Raw genomic sequence first — 15,238 nt, forward strand, 5'->3', positions numbered from 1 at the left:
TTATTTCATCAAGTGTACTGCAGTACCTTATGTTATCAGCCTTAGAGGCCATCTTTGAACCTTTCCCCAAACACCTGGATTTCTAACACATTTATTAGTAATGTGGCATTTACTAGCTCATGTTATGATAGGTCCTATATTGATTGATACACTCTAATTCATCAACAGCTACATAGTTGTAACGAATGTAATTACATATTAATGTGTGTGCTTTATATACTCTGGATTTCTAGTAAATGATTTCTTGAGAGAATCTGTTACCCATCTCCTTTAAGCAGTAAATCTGTCCTCTCCTTGTTCAGTTCTCAAAGTTTATAAAATCTTTGTTGTTCTAGGAGCACAGCTTGGGACAGTAATTTCTCTTCCTCTTTCTGGAATAATTTGCTTCTATATGAATTGGACTTATGTCTTCTACCTTTTTGGTAAGCTTATTCAAAAATTTAACTTAAATTATAATGTAGCAAATTCAGAATGTAATAGAAGTCTAATAATTGGTTGAAAATACATATTCCAACTCACTGAAGTTACCAAATCCTAAACTACAAAGTTCTAAAATACTGATAATCTGTTTTTTAACTTTGTATGGTTAAAATGATCTAGTTGTGACGTGATGTTAATTTTGTAATATTTCTCAATAGAAACTGCTGTTGAATTCAAGACTTTAATGCCATACCAAATATCAGAAATTACTGTGTTGGTTATTATGAAAATTTATATTTTGAAAAGATTTTTTTTCTCAAGCAAAGTAGAATGCCCTCACTTGGTAGCTTTAATCTTTTTTTCTTTCTAGTGAGTCCCAGGGCTTTTCATTTCTCAATCTCATTAACAGGTTGATACATATTTTTAATAAATGAGATTGCCATGTAGACATCTCATGCAGAAAATACATCTGCAATCTAAACAGAAAACAAATCAAGCAAAACCAGATACCTGTGGAAATAATAGGTTGTGGACATTTATTTTTTTTAAATATTTGTCTGATAGACTTGAGAGGCAGACTCATGTGGTTAAAGTTGTTCTGTTCTCAACTTATAGGAAATAATACAGATAGCAAGTATCCCATAAAGAAATTATAAGTGGAACTTGAAATCAGCATTAAGCTGAAACTGATTTTACATTGAGTTTATGATTACATAATTTTTCAAGACATGTTAAAATTACTGTCGGTACATTCTAATTTCATTTAATTTATTTTTCTATTCTAAGGTATAGTTGGCATCATTTGGTTTATTTTATGGATCTTATTAGTTAGTGATAAGCCTGAAACTCACAAGACAATCTCCCGCCATGAAAAAGAATATATTCTTTCATCATTAAAAAATCAGGTATGGACTTTGGCACATTTTTAAAACAATCTCAGGACCTTTTTCTTCTCCAAAATTGAGGTGCCAATTTTTTAAATAGATATTTCTATTGTGCATGCTCTGGGCAAAGTAGAGAGCAGGCAAATGAAATAAATGTATAAAGTAATGGTTTGTTTTGTCTGAAAAATTACGATTCTTTCAAGATTGAATATATGAAGTTAATTTTATGAGTCACTTTAACTTTTATTTTTTTTAAGTAATCTCTACACCCAGAGTGGGCTCGAACCCACAAGAGTCGATCAAGAGTCGCATGCTCTACCAACTGAGCCAGCCAGGCACCTCTATATGTTGCTTTAAACCTTCTAAAGTAATGATTATCAGTAAGTCTTAAGTTTGTTTTCTTAAGAGAAAATAAAATGTGTTGTTTGTGAAAGATCTTATAGCCACATTCTAAATGTTGTTGGAAAGCTAGTGTTTTTATCTACATTTTATTTGTTTGTTTTTCTCTTTTCTTTCTTCCCTTCCCCATCCCCTTTTCTGTAATTTAAGTGAGTATGATTTAATAAGGAAGACAGCATATTTATTATAATATATAATATGATTTAGACCTACCTGTTGCTTCTGTAGAGTAGATCCTTAGGGAAAAAATTATGTTATTAATATGTAATATTAATAATGCACAATAGCATGTCAGAAGTAAAAGTCTGTCATTATTTAATACAACAAATCTTCAAGTCATGAAAACAAAATATTTGTCTTTGGGGAGAATAAAAGAAGAACATGAAAAGTCGGAAAAAATTAAAATATAAACAGTTTTTTCTTTAGCACCATTCATGACTTCATAGTTACTTTATTGGTTTAAGAACATAAAATATTTTATATAAAACTTTACTTGCCCATTAAGTTATTATTATTGATATTTTCAATTTTTATATATAGTAAAAGAGGCAACAATTAAACACTCATTCATATTTCTTTTTAAGTTTTTAAATTTTGTTACAAATGTTTCTACAAGCTGTTGAACTTTAAGAAATATGACATCTCTTGGTCTTAAGGTTGGCAAAAACTCAGAAGAAATAACAATATAATAAAGAAAGTTACTTTGAGTCCTCTGTGATGTCGGTTAGACGCATCACTTACTTTTTCCCCTAAGGAACAGATAAAAATAATTTAATGCATTGTAAACAGATCTTGCCATATAAAACTTGATATGTTGTATCATTTTTCTTAGCATTGATGGTCACCAGCTTACCTATTTCAATACTTCATTGTATTACTTTTTTATGGACTTCTGAAAACTTTTTATTTAGATATTTTTTAAAGCTTTCTTTCTTGGGGCACCTGGGTGGATCAATCAGTTAAGCATCTGACTCTTGATCTCAGGGCTGTGAGTTCAAGCCCTGTGTTGGGGTCTGCACTGCTCATGATGCCTACTTAAACAAACAAAAAAACCTTGCTTTCTTGTTCTACCTTGATATGTGTCTAAATCTTTCCGTATCCAAATTTAAAGTTAATTTCTTTTTCCATATGCTTCAGAAAACGGAATATTCAGAAGCAAGAGAAGTCAAGAGAATTATGTATCACAGAATTCCAAACTACATTCTTAAAGCAGATGATGTTGTAGTTGAAAACGTCATAAAATAAATACAAGATTCCTGGCTGGCTCAGTCAGTAGAGCATGCGACTCTTAATCTAAGGGTTGTGGGTTTGAGCCCCACACTGAGCAGAGAGTTTACTGAAAAAAAAAAAAGAAAGAAAGAAAGAAGAGAAAAGGAAATGTCATAAAATAATGATGTGTTTCATGAAGCTCCACCTTTAAATCTTGGATCTAAGAAAGGTTCTTTGTCAAGTACTGAGGACTTAAAAATTAATACGAGAAAGAAAATGAACAAGACATGGTTCCTGTGGTACCTGTGAACTCTAAAAGGAGACAAGCATTGATGAAAATAATTTTAACATAATATATGCTGCTGTATAGAAACAAATGCTCTGTTGGGGCACCTGGGTGGCTCAGTAGTTTCAGCATCCAACTTCAGCTCAAGTCATGATCTCTTGGCTTGTGGATTCGAGCCCCATGTCAGACTCTGTACTGACAGCTTGGAGACTGGAGCCTGCTTCAGATTCTGTCTGTCTGTCTGTCTCTCTCTCTCTCAAAAATAAATAAACATTTAAAAAATTGTTTAACAAAAAAATAACAAATGCTCCCTCTCCTTTTCCCCAAATCCCCTACATCTTTGATACAAAGTGGATAGCACAAGAGTGTATTCACCAAATCAAATAACAAGTCCCTAAGAAAAAGCCACAAGAAGGTTAATACTAGCTCTTCCTCTTTTTGAAATAACAGTGAGCCCTGGAGGCAGAAACATAGATTGCTTTATTAGCTTTTGAGAAACCGCAGAGCCTCAGTGTATAGGAAATGTAATAATCTGATGCTCCAGGTTACTGGAATCCAGGCTACTTAATCAGGCATCAATAAAAAGATGGGAGCTAACACTCTGAATACAGGTATATTTATTCATGGTTATGTACATGTACTACTGTACTTAGATGTATTATAAAACATATAAAAAATAGCTTTTTAAAGAGTAAAATAAACAGTATGTACATAACTTGTCATTTTAATAGGAAAACCTTTTTATCACTTAAAAATTAGTAATAATGTTGTTTAATGGGAGCAGTGTTGAGTATGTTGTATTTGATGAGCCAACTATTATTTTGCTGGTGAGGTAGCTGACAAAGAACTCATATGAGGAAAAGTGTCAGGTTCACTATTAGTGTTCCTTTGTGCCAACATTATTAGAATTCTCTTCTTTTTTTTTAAATTATTTTTAATGTTTTATTGATTTCTGAGAGAGAGAGAGAGACAGTGTGAGCAGGGGAGGGTCAGAGAGAGAGGGAGACACAGAATCTGAAACAGGCTCCAGGCTCTGAGCTGTCAGCACAGAGCCCGACGCGGGACTCGAACCCAGAACAACGAGGTCATGATCTGAGCTGAAGTCGGACGCTTAACCAACTGAGCCACCTAGGCGCCCCTAGAATTCTCTTTTATGACTTCCTCTGTAAGAATCTTTTGAAGACACTGTCAATTTTGTAGATTTGTTTTAATTGAAACTGGCTAACAAAATCCATAAACCCACTTAAAAAGGTGGCTAAAAACTGTAATATGTCGTGGTACACTGAGTGCAAACCAGAAAGTAAGGGTGCCATCAATCCCTTTGAATTGAGGAGACCATACAATATGCGATTGTTTGATACACTCCAAGGCCAACCTATTTATTAAATATTAATAGGACTTCTTTTCTTAGAATAAAAGTGAGTATAGATAGAAGTTCTAATATGTTTTTCCACACAGCAGTTAATCATTTTGTATCCCCTAAGATTTTTACACATTACTTTGAAGACCATTTCTCTGGAAGCTACATAAATAAACTTTCTATGGCACAGTTCTTACAAATCATTATAATTGAGTAGAGATTAAACAGTGAATTATGAATTCTAATAGGACTTCCAATCTCATTCCTTTGCTCCTATGTCAGCCTCTGAATTTGGTTATGAAACTATTTCCTGTTTTATAGATGGAGAAATTAATACTGCAAGTGAATTCTGACATTCATGAGGGATGTTTCAGGTTGACATTATAGCTCTAAGATTACATTTCTTTTTCTTTTAATCTGAATCATGGCTCTTTATTGCTGTTTAATATTTTGAAAGAGTTGTTTAAAACTCTGGAATTTACTAACCAAGGCTGGTAATGTGTTCTAGATGGAATTTTGGCTGATTAGGTACAGATATAAACATAGCATATACAAAGTGTGCCTGTTTTTTGTTTCTTTCAGCTTTCTTCACAGAAATCAGTGCCATGGATACCCATGCTAAAATCACTGCCTCTTTGGGCTATTGTAGTTGCACATTTTTCTTACAACTGGACATTTTATACTTTATTGACATTATTGCCTACTTATATGAAGGAGATCCTAAGGTTCAATGTTCAAGAGGTAAGAAAAAAGAATCGTCCCCTTCTTATATAAAGTGTAACTATAGCCAGAATATGTTTTTATCTATATAAAATTCAGTTATTTTGTTTTACTCTCACATACTGAACTGCTCTTCTTGCTTCACAACTGTTCCTTCTTTTTTCAGTGTGTGTTAGTTCATGATTCACAGTACCTTTGGGCTGGTATCTCCCTTAACCATAAAAGTCTTATTAGTTCTTAGTAACATGCCAGGATATCAGACAAGTTCAAGTATACCCATATTCACTTCTCAAAGGAACAATGGTAGGATGCCGCTGGCAGCTGAGAGGGGACTTGGCAGACCTAAGGTCGCTCTGCAGCTTTATGTAGGCACTGGCAGAGCTATTGTTGCAAAGCTGTATAAGAAGAGCCTTCCTGAAACTGCCAATTCTTTTGAACCCATCAGATTGAGGCAGTTTCTATCAGAATCTCTGTGTCGATGGGTTTTGTCTTTAAAGAGCTTGAGGAAAAGCCTGAAGAGAAAGAGTCAGTTTGTAAGGAAAATTGGTGGTGTTTTTGCCTTCAAAATAAAGGACAGATCAAAGACATAAATGTGAGAACTAGACCAATAAAACTCTTAGAAAGTATATATCCTTGTGCCCTTGGCACACCAAAAGCATAAGTGGCCGAAGAAAAAAAAGATATAAATTCGATTTCATCAAAATTTAGAACTTTTGTGCTGCAAAAGACATTATCAAGAATGAAAATCCACACAGACAAAAAGAATCCACTAAATGGGATAAAATATTTGCAAGTCATATTTCTGATAAGGATTTAGTATCTAGAATATATAAGGAATATAAAAATAAATGCTTTATATATTCTGGAATTCATACAACTCAATAAGACAACCCAATCTTTTTAATAGGCAAAGCATTTGAATAGACATTTCTCCAAAGAAGATATACAAATGACCAATAAGTCCATGTAAAAATGCTTCACATCATTAGTTATTAGGAAAATGCAAATCAAAACTATAATGGGATACTACTTCACACCTTTGGAATAAAAAAAAAATAACAGAAAATAACAAGTGCTGGTGAGAATGTAGGAAATGGAACCCTGTACATTGCTGATGGGAATGTAAGGTAGTGTAGCCACTGTGGAAAACAGTTTAGCAGTTCCTCAGAAAGTTAATATAAGACCCAGAACTCCCCTGGGTATAGATCCAAGAGAACTGAAAACATATATTCACACAAAAACATGTGCATGAATATTCATAACATCGTTACTCATGATAACCAAAAAGTGGAAACAGCCCAAATGTCTATCAGCTGATGAATGAATAAATGAAATATGGTGTATTCTACAATGGAACAACTCAGCCACAAAATGAAAGACGGCCCTGGAAGTAAAAGAGCAGCCCGGATGATGAATGTGAAGACAGCAGGGCTGACTGCACAATTGCACTGGCTACACGGACAGACAGACAGCTTTAAACATTGTTAAAGTGAATCTCCAGGCACCTGTCTTCCAAAGCATACTGGAAACACTGGCTATGTGGACGGAAACTTAAACTTCACCCAAGCAGCTATGCTGGGAAGAACTCTGGCTACTGTTGACAATCAAGATCAGCTATGCTCAAATATATCCACAAATTGTATTGACAGAAGTTAACCTGAAATGAAGCTTTGGCAATAGCATGGGGTGAGTTTGTCATGAGCAACCTTGTTTTCCTAAGCATTCTGTGAGTAGAGCCTGACTGTAATCTACTACTGTCTGATGAATTGTGTGGAAATTTAAAGATCATTCCACAGATGACTCTGTTTGAGATTTTCCAGGGAGAACTATGGAAAGAATGAAATATCAATTAGTGTTGTGCACTTAATTGCCTTCATCCATTTTTTCATCGATTTTTTTTTAAGTTCTTTGAGAGATTTTAAAACCAGAATCATATGGGGCGCCTGGGTGGCTTAGTCAGTTAAGTGTCCGACTTTCGCTTAGGNAAAGAAAGAAAGAAATTAAAATATTTTTTAAAAATAAATAAATAAATAAAACCAGAATCATTTATCTTACATTTTTATACCAAAAGGTATNCATGACCTAAGCGAAAGTCGGAAGCTTAACCGACTAAGCCACCCAGGCGTCCCAGAAATGTGAACAAATTTTGAAAATAATTCTCTAGTTATATAGAAGCCCTTTTTTTTTTTAAGTGAATTTCTTTTTTAGGCTATCTGAGTGGCTCAGTTGGTTGAGCATCTGACTCTTGATTTTGGCTTTTTAAGTTTATTTATTTTCAGAAAGAGAGAACGCATGCGTGACTGCACACACAAGTGGGGGAGGGGTAGAGAGAGGGAGAGAGAATCTCAAGTAGGCTTCACACTCTCAGGCAGAGTCCAATGGAGGGCTCTATCTCACAACCACGAGATCATGCATGACCTGAGCCAACATCAAGAGGAGGACACTTAACCAACAGAGCCAACCAGGTGTCCCTAGTATCCCTATTTCTTATAGCTCGGTGAGAGGTATTGAGGCAATATCTGTTATCCTCTTTTGGATATTAATATTTTAGAATCAATTTTTTAAAATGAGTACAAGGAATCATATCCTTGAACAGAAAGCTTAACAACTGTGGGAGATACCCATGGATATATAAATGTTGAAGATTTATAATAGTTTGTAGAAGGTCATAGTTTTAGGTTGTTGGGAGAATTTTTAACATTTGAACTTTAAGTGGAAAAAATCCAGTAACTCTAATGAATTATCAGTCACATCCCACCAGGGAACAAGACCAAGCTCAGAAAATCCACTTCTTTCTTTGCTACAGTTTATTCATATGTCGGATTCTGCCACAAATAATGATAGATGCAATCCCACTATACAGAAATCTAAATAGAATAAAATTTAAAGAGGAAATTACTCAGCTTATTACCAGAGATAAACAAAAATCTTAGCTACAGAAGTAGAGCTGGAAATATACAGCATTTGAATATAGAGGACCATAACCTATAATGAAAAAAATTAAATCTTTTCTAAAGTTTTTTTTAATGTTTATTTTTGAGAGAGAGAGACAGAGCTTGATAGGGGAGGGACAGAGAGAGAGAGAGAGTCACAGACTTCAGCAGCAGGCCGTGCTGACAGCTCAGAGCCTGACCCGGGGCTCAAACCACGAACTGTGAGATCATGACCTGAGCCGAAGTCGGATGTTTAACCTACCGAGCCACCCAGGTACCCCTAAATCTTTTCTTAAGCATACTTAAATTTAAAATATTAATAGATTTTATTGGTTTCTACCATTAATGATACTTAAATAGAATTATTACCAGATTTAAATATCACTCATAATATATCTTTCTACCTTTTTTGTGTGTTTGTAAAACACTAACAGGTGTACCTATCTTTTTCAGACTATAAAAACATTTGTTTTTATCAGAATTAGGCCATTTAGTTTTGACACCTCAGGTTTATTCTGGGGAAAAATGAAGAAAGAAATTTCCTTTTTCCAAGCGTGTGTTCTTCATTTTACAGAATTTGTAATTTCCTAAAAACTTGACCGTCGAATCATTTCCTACAAAACAAATAACTCATTTCCAAGATAAGTTCTGTTTCATATCTTCTGGTGCTTTATTTTGTTTAGGTGGCAACTTAAAGGAAAAGAAGAGGGAAAAATAGAGGTCTATCAGCTCACTACCTTTGTCCTCTGTTCAAAGCATGTGATAGTGCAGTGGACACCTGATCTAGATGGTGTGCATTTTTGAGCAGTTCATTAAGCTAAACATTCGATTCATGTGGTTTTCTGTATCTGTACGTTATTCTNAAATATTATATAACATATATAAGTATTATATAAGTATGTGTAAATAAGTGAAAATTGACAAAAACTTTTCAATGGGCATAATCTATAGGCTAATAGAAAGATTTGTCCTCTCTTTCTGAAGCTGCACCCCAAGTCCCAAAATAACATACAAGATTACTTTGAGCATGGGATGCCTGGATGGCTCAGAGGGTTAAGTGTTCAACTTTGATTTTGGCTCAGGTCAGACCCTCATGGTTCACGTGTTTACAGCACAGAGCCTGCTTGGGATTCTCTCCCTCTCCCTCTCTGCCACTCCTCTCTCTCTCTACCCCCCTCCCTCAAATAAATAAATAACCTTTTTAAAAAATATAAAAAAACAAGATTACCTTGAGCAGGTTGGACTATAAATATCAACAGTATATTGCTATGTTTTTGAGTGGCAGTGAATGTGTATATGTGTATACTGTTTTGGTTCTTACTCCCCTCCCCTCCACCACCAGTTAATTCTATATCTCCTTATTCCTTCCAGAATGGGCTTCTATCTGCACTGCCTTATTTTGGCTGTTGGTTATGTATGATCCTATCTGGTCAAGCTGCTGACAATCTAAGGGCAAAATGGAATTTTTCAACTATCTGTGTCCGAAGAGTGTTTAGCCTTATAGGTAAGTGAAGTGAATCAGTGTTTGTTTTGATTTACAGTCATTTACTGTATTTATAGTGCAAAGCAAAATAAAAATGATGTTAGTCATTTATTTTGTTCACATATTAAAACACAATGTTTTAATGCATGTAGTGCATTTCTATACAAGATGGTTGGATCTGGGACACTTGGGTGACTCAGTTGAGCATCTGACTCTTTTTTTTTTTCTTAAATAGTTTATTGTCAAGTTGGTTTACATATAACACCCAGTGCTCATCCCAACATGTGCCCTCCTCCATGCCCCTCACCCCCCTTCCCCTTTCCCCCACCCCATCAGCCCTCAGTTTGTTCCAACATTCAAGAGTCTCTCATGTTTGCCTCCATCCCTCTCCCCCACTATTTTTCCCCTTCTTCTCGCCCACAATCCTCCGTTAAGTTCCTCCTAATCCCCACTTATATGTGCACACATATGATATCTGTTCTTCTCTGCCGGACTTATTTCGCTCAGCATAACACCCTCAAGGTCCATCCATGTTACTACAAATGGCCAGATTTCATTCTTTCTCATTGCCATGTAGTATTCCATCGTATACATATACCACATCTTCTTGATCCATTCATCCGTTGATGGACACTTAGGCTCTTTCCATGATTTGGCTATTGTTGAGAGTGCTGCTATGAACATTGGGGTACATGTGCTCCTATGCATCAGCACCCCTTTGTCCCTTGGGTAAATTCCTAGCAGTGCTATTTCTGGGCCACAGGAGAGTTCTATTGTTAATTTTTTGAGGAACCTCCACACTTGTTTTCCAGAGGGGCTACACCAGTTTANCGTAAGAAATTGCTGCAGTTGAGGTCAAGGAAGGTGTTTTTTGCTTTCTCCTCTAGGGTTTTGATGGTTTCCTGTCTCACATTCAGGTCCTTTATCCATTTTGAGTTTATTTTTGTGTATGGTGTGATAAAATGATCTAGTTTCATTTTTCTGCATATTGCTGTCCAGTTCTCCCAACGCCATCTGTTAAAGAGGCTTTGTTTTTTCCATTGGATACTCTTTCCTGCTTTGTCAAAGATTAGTTGCCCATACATTTGTGGGTCCAATTCTGAGTTCTCTATTCTATTCCATTGGCCTATGTGTCTGTTTTTGTGCCAATACCATACTGTCTTGATGATGACAGCTTTGTAGTAGAGGCTAAAGTCTGGGATTGTGATTCTTCCCATTTTGGTTTTCTTCTTCAATACTACTTTCGCTATTCGGGGCCTTTTGTGGTTCCATACAAATTTTAAAATTGCTGATGCAATTTTGACTGGGATTGCATTGAATGTGTAGATTGCTTTGGGCAGTAATGACATTTTAACAATATTTATTCTTCCGATCCATGAGCATGGAATGTTTTCCCATTTCTTTTTGTCGTCTTCAATTTCCTTCATAAGTTTTCTATAGTTTTCGTCATACAGATCTCCTATATCTTTGGTTAGGTTTATTCCTAGGTATTTTATGGTTTTTTGTCCAACTGTGAATGGGATCAGTTTCTTGATTGCTCTTTCTGTTGCTTCATTATTGTGTATAAAAATGCAGCTGATTTCTGTACATTGATTTTTGTATCCTACAACTTTCCTAAATTCATGGGTCAGTTCTAGTAGGCTTCTGTTGGAGTCTGTCGGGTTTTCTATGTAGAGTATCATGTCATCTGCAAAAAGTGAAAGTTTGACTTCTTCTCTGCCAATTCTGCTGCCCTTTATTTCCTTTTGTTGTCTGATGGCTGATGCTAGGACTTCCAGCACTATGTTAAACAACAGTGGTGAGAGTGGACATCCCTGTCGTGTTCCTGATCTCAGGGGGAAAGCTCTCAGTTTTTCCCGTTGAGGATGATGTTAGCTGAAGGCTGCTCATAGATGGCTTTTATGATGTTTAAGTAAGTTCCTTCTATCCCCACATTCTCGAGGGTCTTTATTAAGAAGGGATGCTGTATTTTGTCAAATGCTTTTTCTGCATCTATCGGCAGGATCATATGGTTTTTATCCTTTCTTTTGTTAATGTGATGTATCACATTGATTGGTTTGTGAATATTGAAACCAGCCCTGTAACCCAGGAATGAATCCCACTTGATCATGGTGGATAATTCTTTTTATGTGCTGTTGCATTTGATTTGCAAGTATCTTGTTGAGGATTTTTGCATCTGTATTCGTCAAAGATATTGGCTTGTAGTTCTCTTTTTTTTCTGGGTCTCTGTCTGGCTTGGGAATCAAAGTGAAGAGCATCTGACTCTTGATTTCAGCTCAGATAGTGATCCCAGGATTGTGTGATTGAGCCTTATGTCGGGCTCCATGTACAAGCATACTGCTTGAGATTCTCTCTGCCTCGATCTCTCTCTGCCCCTTTCCCCTGCTCTCACACTCTGCCTGTCTGTCTCTAAATTAAAAATAAATAAATAAATAAATATTCTTTTTGAACTATGTATTTTGAGGATTTATATTTATAATATCCTATTATCTCCACCCTAGTCTTAACTATAAAAATGGCTTGCTTTGCTGAATATCATCTCAAGAATTTTATAAATCATTTTGTTTTCATCTCTAAGTTTGCAATGAAAATAATATTTTTAAGCCTCTATCCCATTTCTAAGTGAATACGTTTTAATTGTATTCAATTGTATGTTTCAATCCAAAAACATATACTGACATTATATTAAATGAGGAGCTATATATCGAAGAACTTAAAACTACCTTAAATAATAGTGTGTTTCAGACTGCTTTCATAAAGGTAAATTTGAAACTATCTATGATAACTATTTCATTTTTTTTAAGATCTTGAGTAAATAGAGACCCTGAAAGTTGCTGATGGCTATACTTCAGAAATTACATTATAACAAGGCCCTATTCAGAATAATTCTACAAATACCTTCTGAGCAGCAACTGCTGGAAGGTGCTGTCCTGTTCCATTGCTTGCTTGTTTCAATTCTCAAGAAATTCTTCCACACCTGCAAGTGAAATAGATCCCTTTAGATTCAACCCAACTTTCTCTTTTTTGGCTTCCTGTTCCCCTGCTCTGTCCAATATGGTAGCCAGTATCCACATATGGCTATTTACATTTAATTGAAATTTAAAAATAAGTTTCTCAGCTGCAGTATATACAAATACATTTCCATCATCACAGATGGTCATTGGATAGCACTGCTGTAGAACAGAAAAAATGGCAACCCATTCATTAAGTCCCTTCCTGTTATATTTTATGCTTAATTGCCTGTAATAAAATGTATATTTTTCTATCAATTGCTAAAACCTAGGTGGAGTGTATTTCTAACTGTATTCAACAGAGTTTATTTAGTTTATCTTCTTTGGTTATATGAATTTTTAAGTATCTTTCTGTATCAACTATTGCTTCTCTCAAGAACTATATTTTTCAGTCATTCTTGCTCTTTATAGAACTTTAGCTGAGTCTAGGTCACATGTAGATTTAATAATATTCCATAATGATACTTTCTTTTTACTTTTACATTAGTTGCATTATGTCTGTGTGTTTTCCAGTAGTTTTTTTTTTTTTCATGAAAACTATGTAATTTAAATTGTATTCTAGGCAGCACAGTGTTTCTACAGCAGGTGGCAGTAATATCAAACCTCCGATTTGCACTATATGATGATAGCACAAGCAAATATTAATACCGGAGCTTCCTTTTCTGTTAACTTTTTAACTCCAGGAATGATTGGACCTGCAGTGTTCCTGGTAGCCGCCGGATTTATAGGCTGTGATTATTCTTTGGCCGTTGCATTCTTAACTATATCAACAACACTGGGAGGCTTTTGCTCTTCTGGATTTAGCATCAACCATCTGGATATTGCGCCTTCGTGAGTAGTAATATAAAGATTGGCTGTGATTGAATTTAAATTCATTTGTTTATGAATTTATACATTTATGTATACAAATTTATACATTTATGTTATGCAGTAAAATATATAGCACAACATATACCACTTTAACATTTTTTTTTTTTTTAATTTTTTTTTTAAATATTTTNATAAGGATCTGATAATTAGAATAATAAAAATATTATGCTGTATATGAGAAATCTATTGTGATTTAAAAAAAAAAACTGAATATATCTCTTATCCTGTCTAGCAATGTAATCATGTTTTCACATCCCACGATTGATAATGCATGAAAGTTTTTTTATAGTGCCTGTCACATAGACTATGCTCAGTAAACATTTCCTGAAGGAATAAATCTCTGGTTTTAATGACAAGACTAAATGTCTAATGTTGAAAGTATTTACACTATATCAGAATCTTTTGTCAAAAAACAACTAAGAGGCTCCTGGGTGGCTCAGTCAATCAAGCATCCGACTCTTGGTTTCACCTTAGGTCACGAACTCACAAGTCATGAGATTGAGCCCTGCATTGGTCTCTGCTCTGACAGCGAGGAACCTGCTTGGGATTCTCTCTCTACTTCTCTCTCTCCCTATCTATCTCTCTGTCCCTCCCTGCTCACAGTCTCCTTCTCTCAAAATAAATAAATTAACATTTTTAAAAAGCAATTAAAATAGAAAGGAAAATAAATAAAATAGAAGGAAGAATTTTGTGGACCTTATAAGCTAGGAAATGCTTATTGAGTATAGTTATTGATAAGTTAAGAAGTAAAAGAGCTTAACATAATGGTGAAAGAAGGATGCCTGGGTGGCTCAGTTGGTTAAGCATCTGACTTTGGCTAGGTCATGATCTCATGGCTTGTGAGTTCAAGCCCTGCATCAGGATCTGTGCTGACATCTTGGATCCTGCTTCTGGTTCTCTGTCTCCCTCTCTTCCTGCCCCTCCCCTGCTCATGCTCTGCCACCCCCAAGAATAAATAAACATTAAAAAAATTTTTTAAAGACATTTTTAACACAACGATGAAAGACAGGAAGAATTTGAAAAGCAAATTAACTTCAATAAGACTTCATTAAATTTAATGCAGAACTGAAATAAAAACCTCTTGAAGTTGACAGAGTAAAGGCATGAGAAGCCATGTCTGTGGGAGAGAAGATAGGAAGAAGCCTAAACAAACTGCTGTACAAAGGCCCTGAGGCATATATTTGAGATTTACAAAGTAGGAACAAAGGCTGATTACCTAAAAAAGGATTCAAGGAAATAGCAAATAATTAAATGACTGAAATATGCTCCTTTATTCTGCTGATTAAAAGACAAATCTGGAAAGGATTTCACTTGAAGTGAGTTAAACAAAATGACATTGTTCATTGATCAGTTATGTAGTTTATAGAATCATAAAAAGTGAAAACCAGGGTGGATTTAGAGTGACCTCAACCCTTATTAGTCAAAGTGTGGTCCATGGACCAGGAGCATCAGTATTAAGTGGGAAAAACACAGAATCTCAGGCATCACTAAATCTGACTTGCTGAACTAGAATCTTTATGTTAAGATCTTCGGATGATTCTTTTGCACCTCAAGTGTGAGGCCCTGGCCTAGTCAAGTCCGCTCACTCATACAACATGTCTACAGGGCCTACTATACATTGAACACAGCCTACATGATGCTAGTAGAAAATAACACCCAGCTC

At 35.3% G+C, this 15,238-nt stretch overlaps 1 protein-coding gene across 3 annotated transcripts in view; it reads left to right on the forward strand.

Annotated features, from left to right (window-relative positions):
* SLC17A5 (solute carrier family 17 member 5) overlaps positions 1 to 15,238 on the forward strand; it is a 46,926-nt gene that overhangs the window by 14,805 nt on the left and 16,883 nt on the right. For all 3 annotated transcript variants that reach the window (XM_077770300.1, XM_077770307.1, XM_077770316.1), the window contains 5 exons: positions 336 to 422; positions 1,207 to 1,325; positions 5,141 to 5,299; positions 9,583 to 9,715; positions 13,389 to 13,536. In XM_077770300.1, the coding sequence (XP_077626426.1) occupies positions 336 to 422; positions 1,207 to 1,325; positions 5,141 to 5,299; positions 9,583 to 9,715; positions 13,389 to 13,536 (646 nt within the window). The remainder of the gene's footprint in view (positions 1 to 335; positions 423 to 1,206; positions 1,326 to 5,140; positions 5,300 to 9,582; positions 9,716 to 13,388; positions 13,537 to 15,238) is intronic.

The sequence above is a fragment of the Crocuta crocuta genome, unplaced genomic scaffold, assembly GCF_008692635.1.
Source record: "Crocuta crocuta isolate KB4526 unplaced genomic scaffold, BGI_CrCroc_1.0 scaffold270, whole genome shotgun sequence".
In the NCBI taxonomy this organism is placed as follows: Eukaryota; Metazoa; Chordata; class Mammalia; order Carnivora; family Hyaenidae; genus Crocuta; species Crocuta crocuta.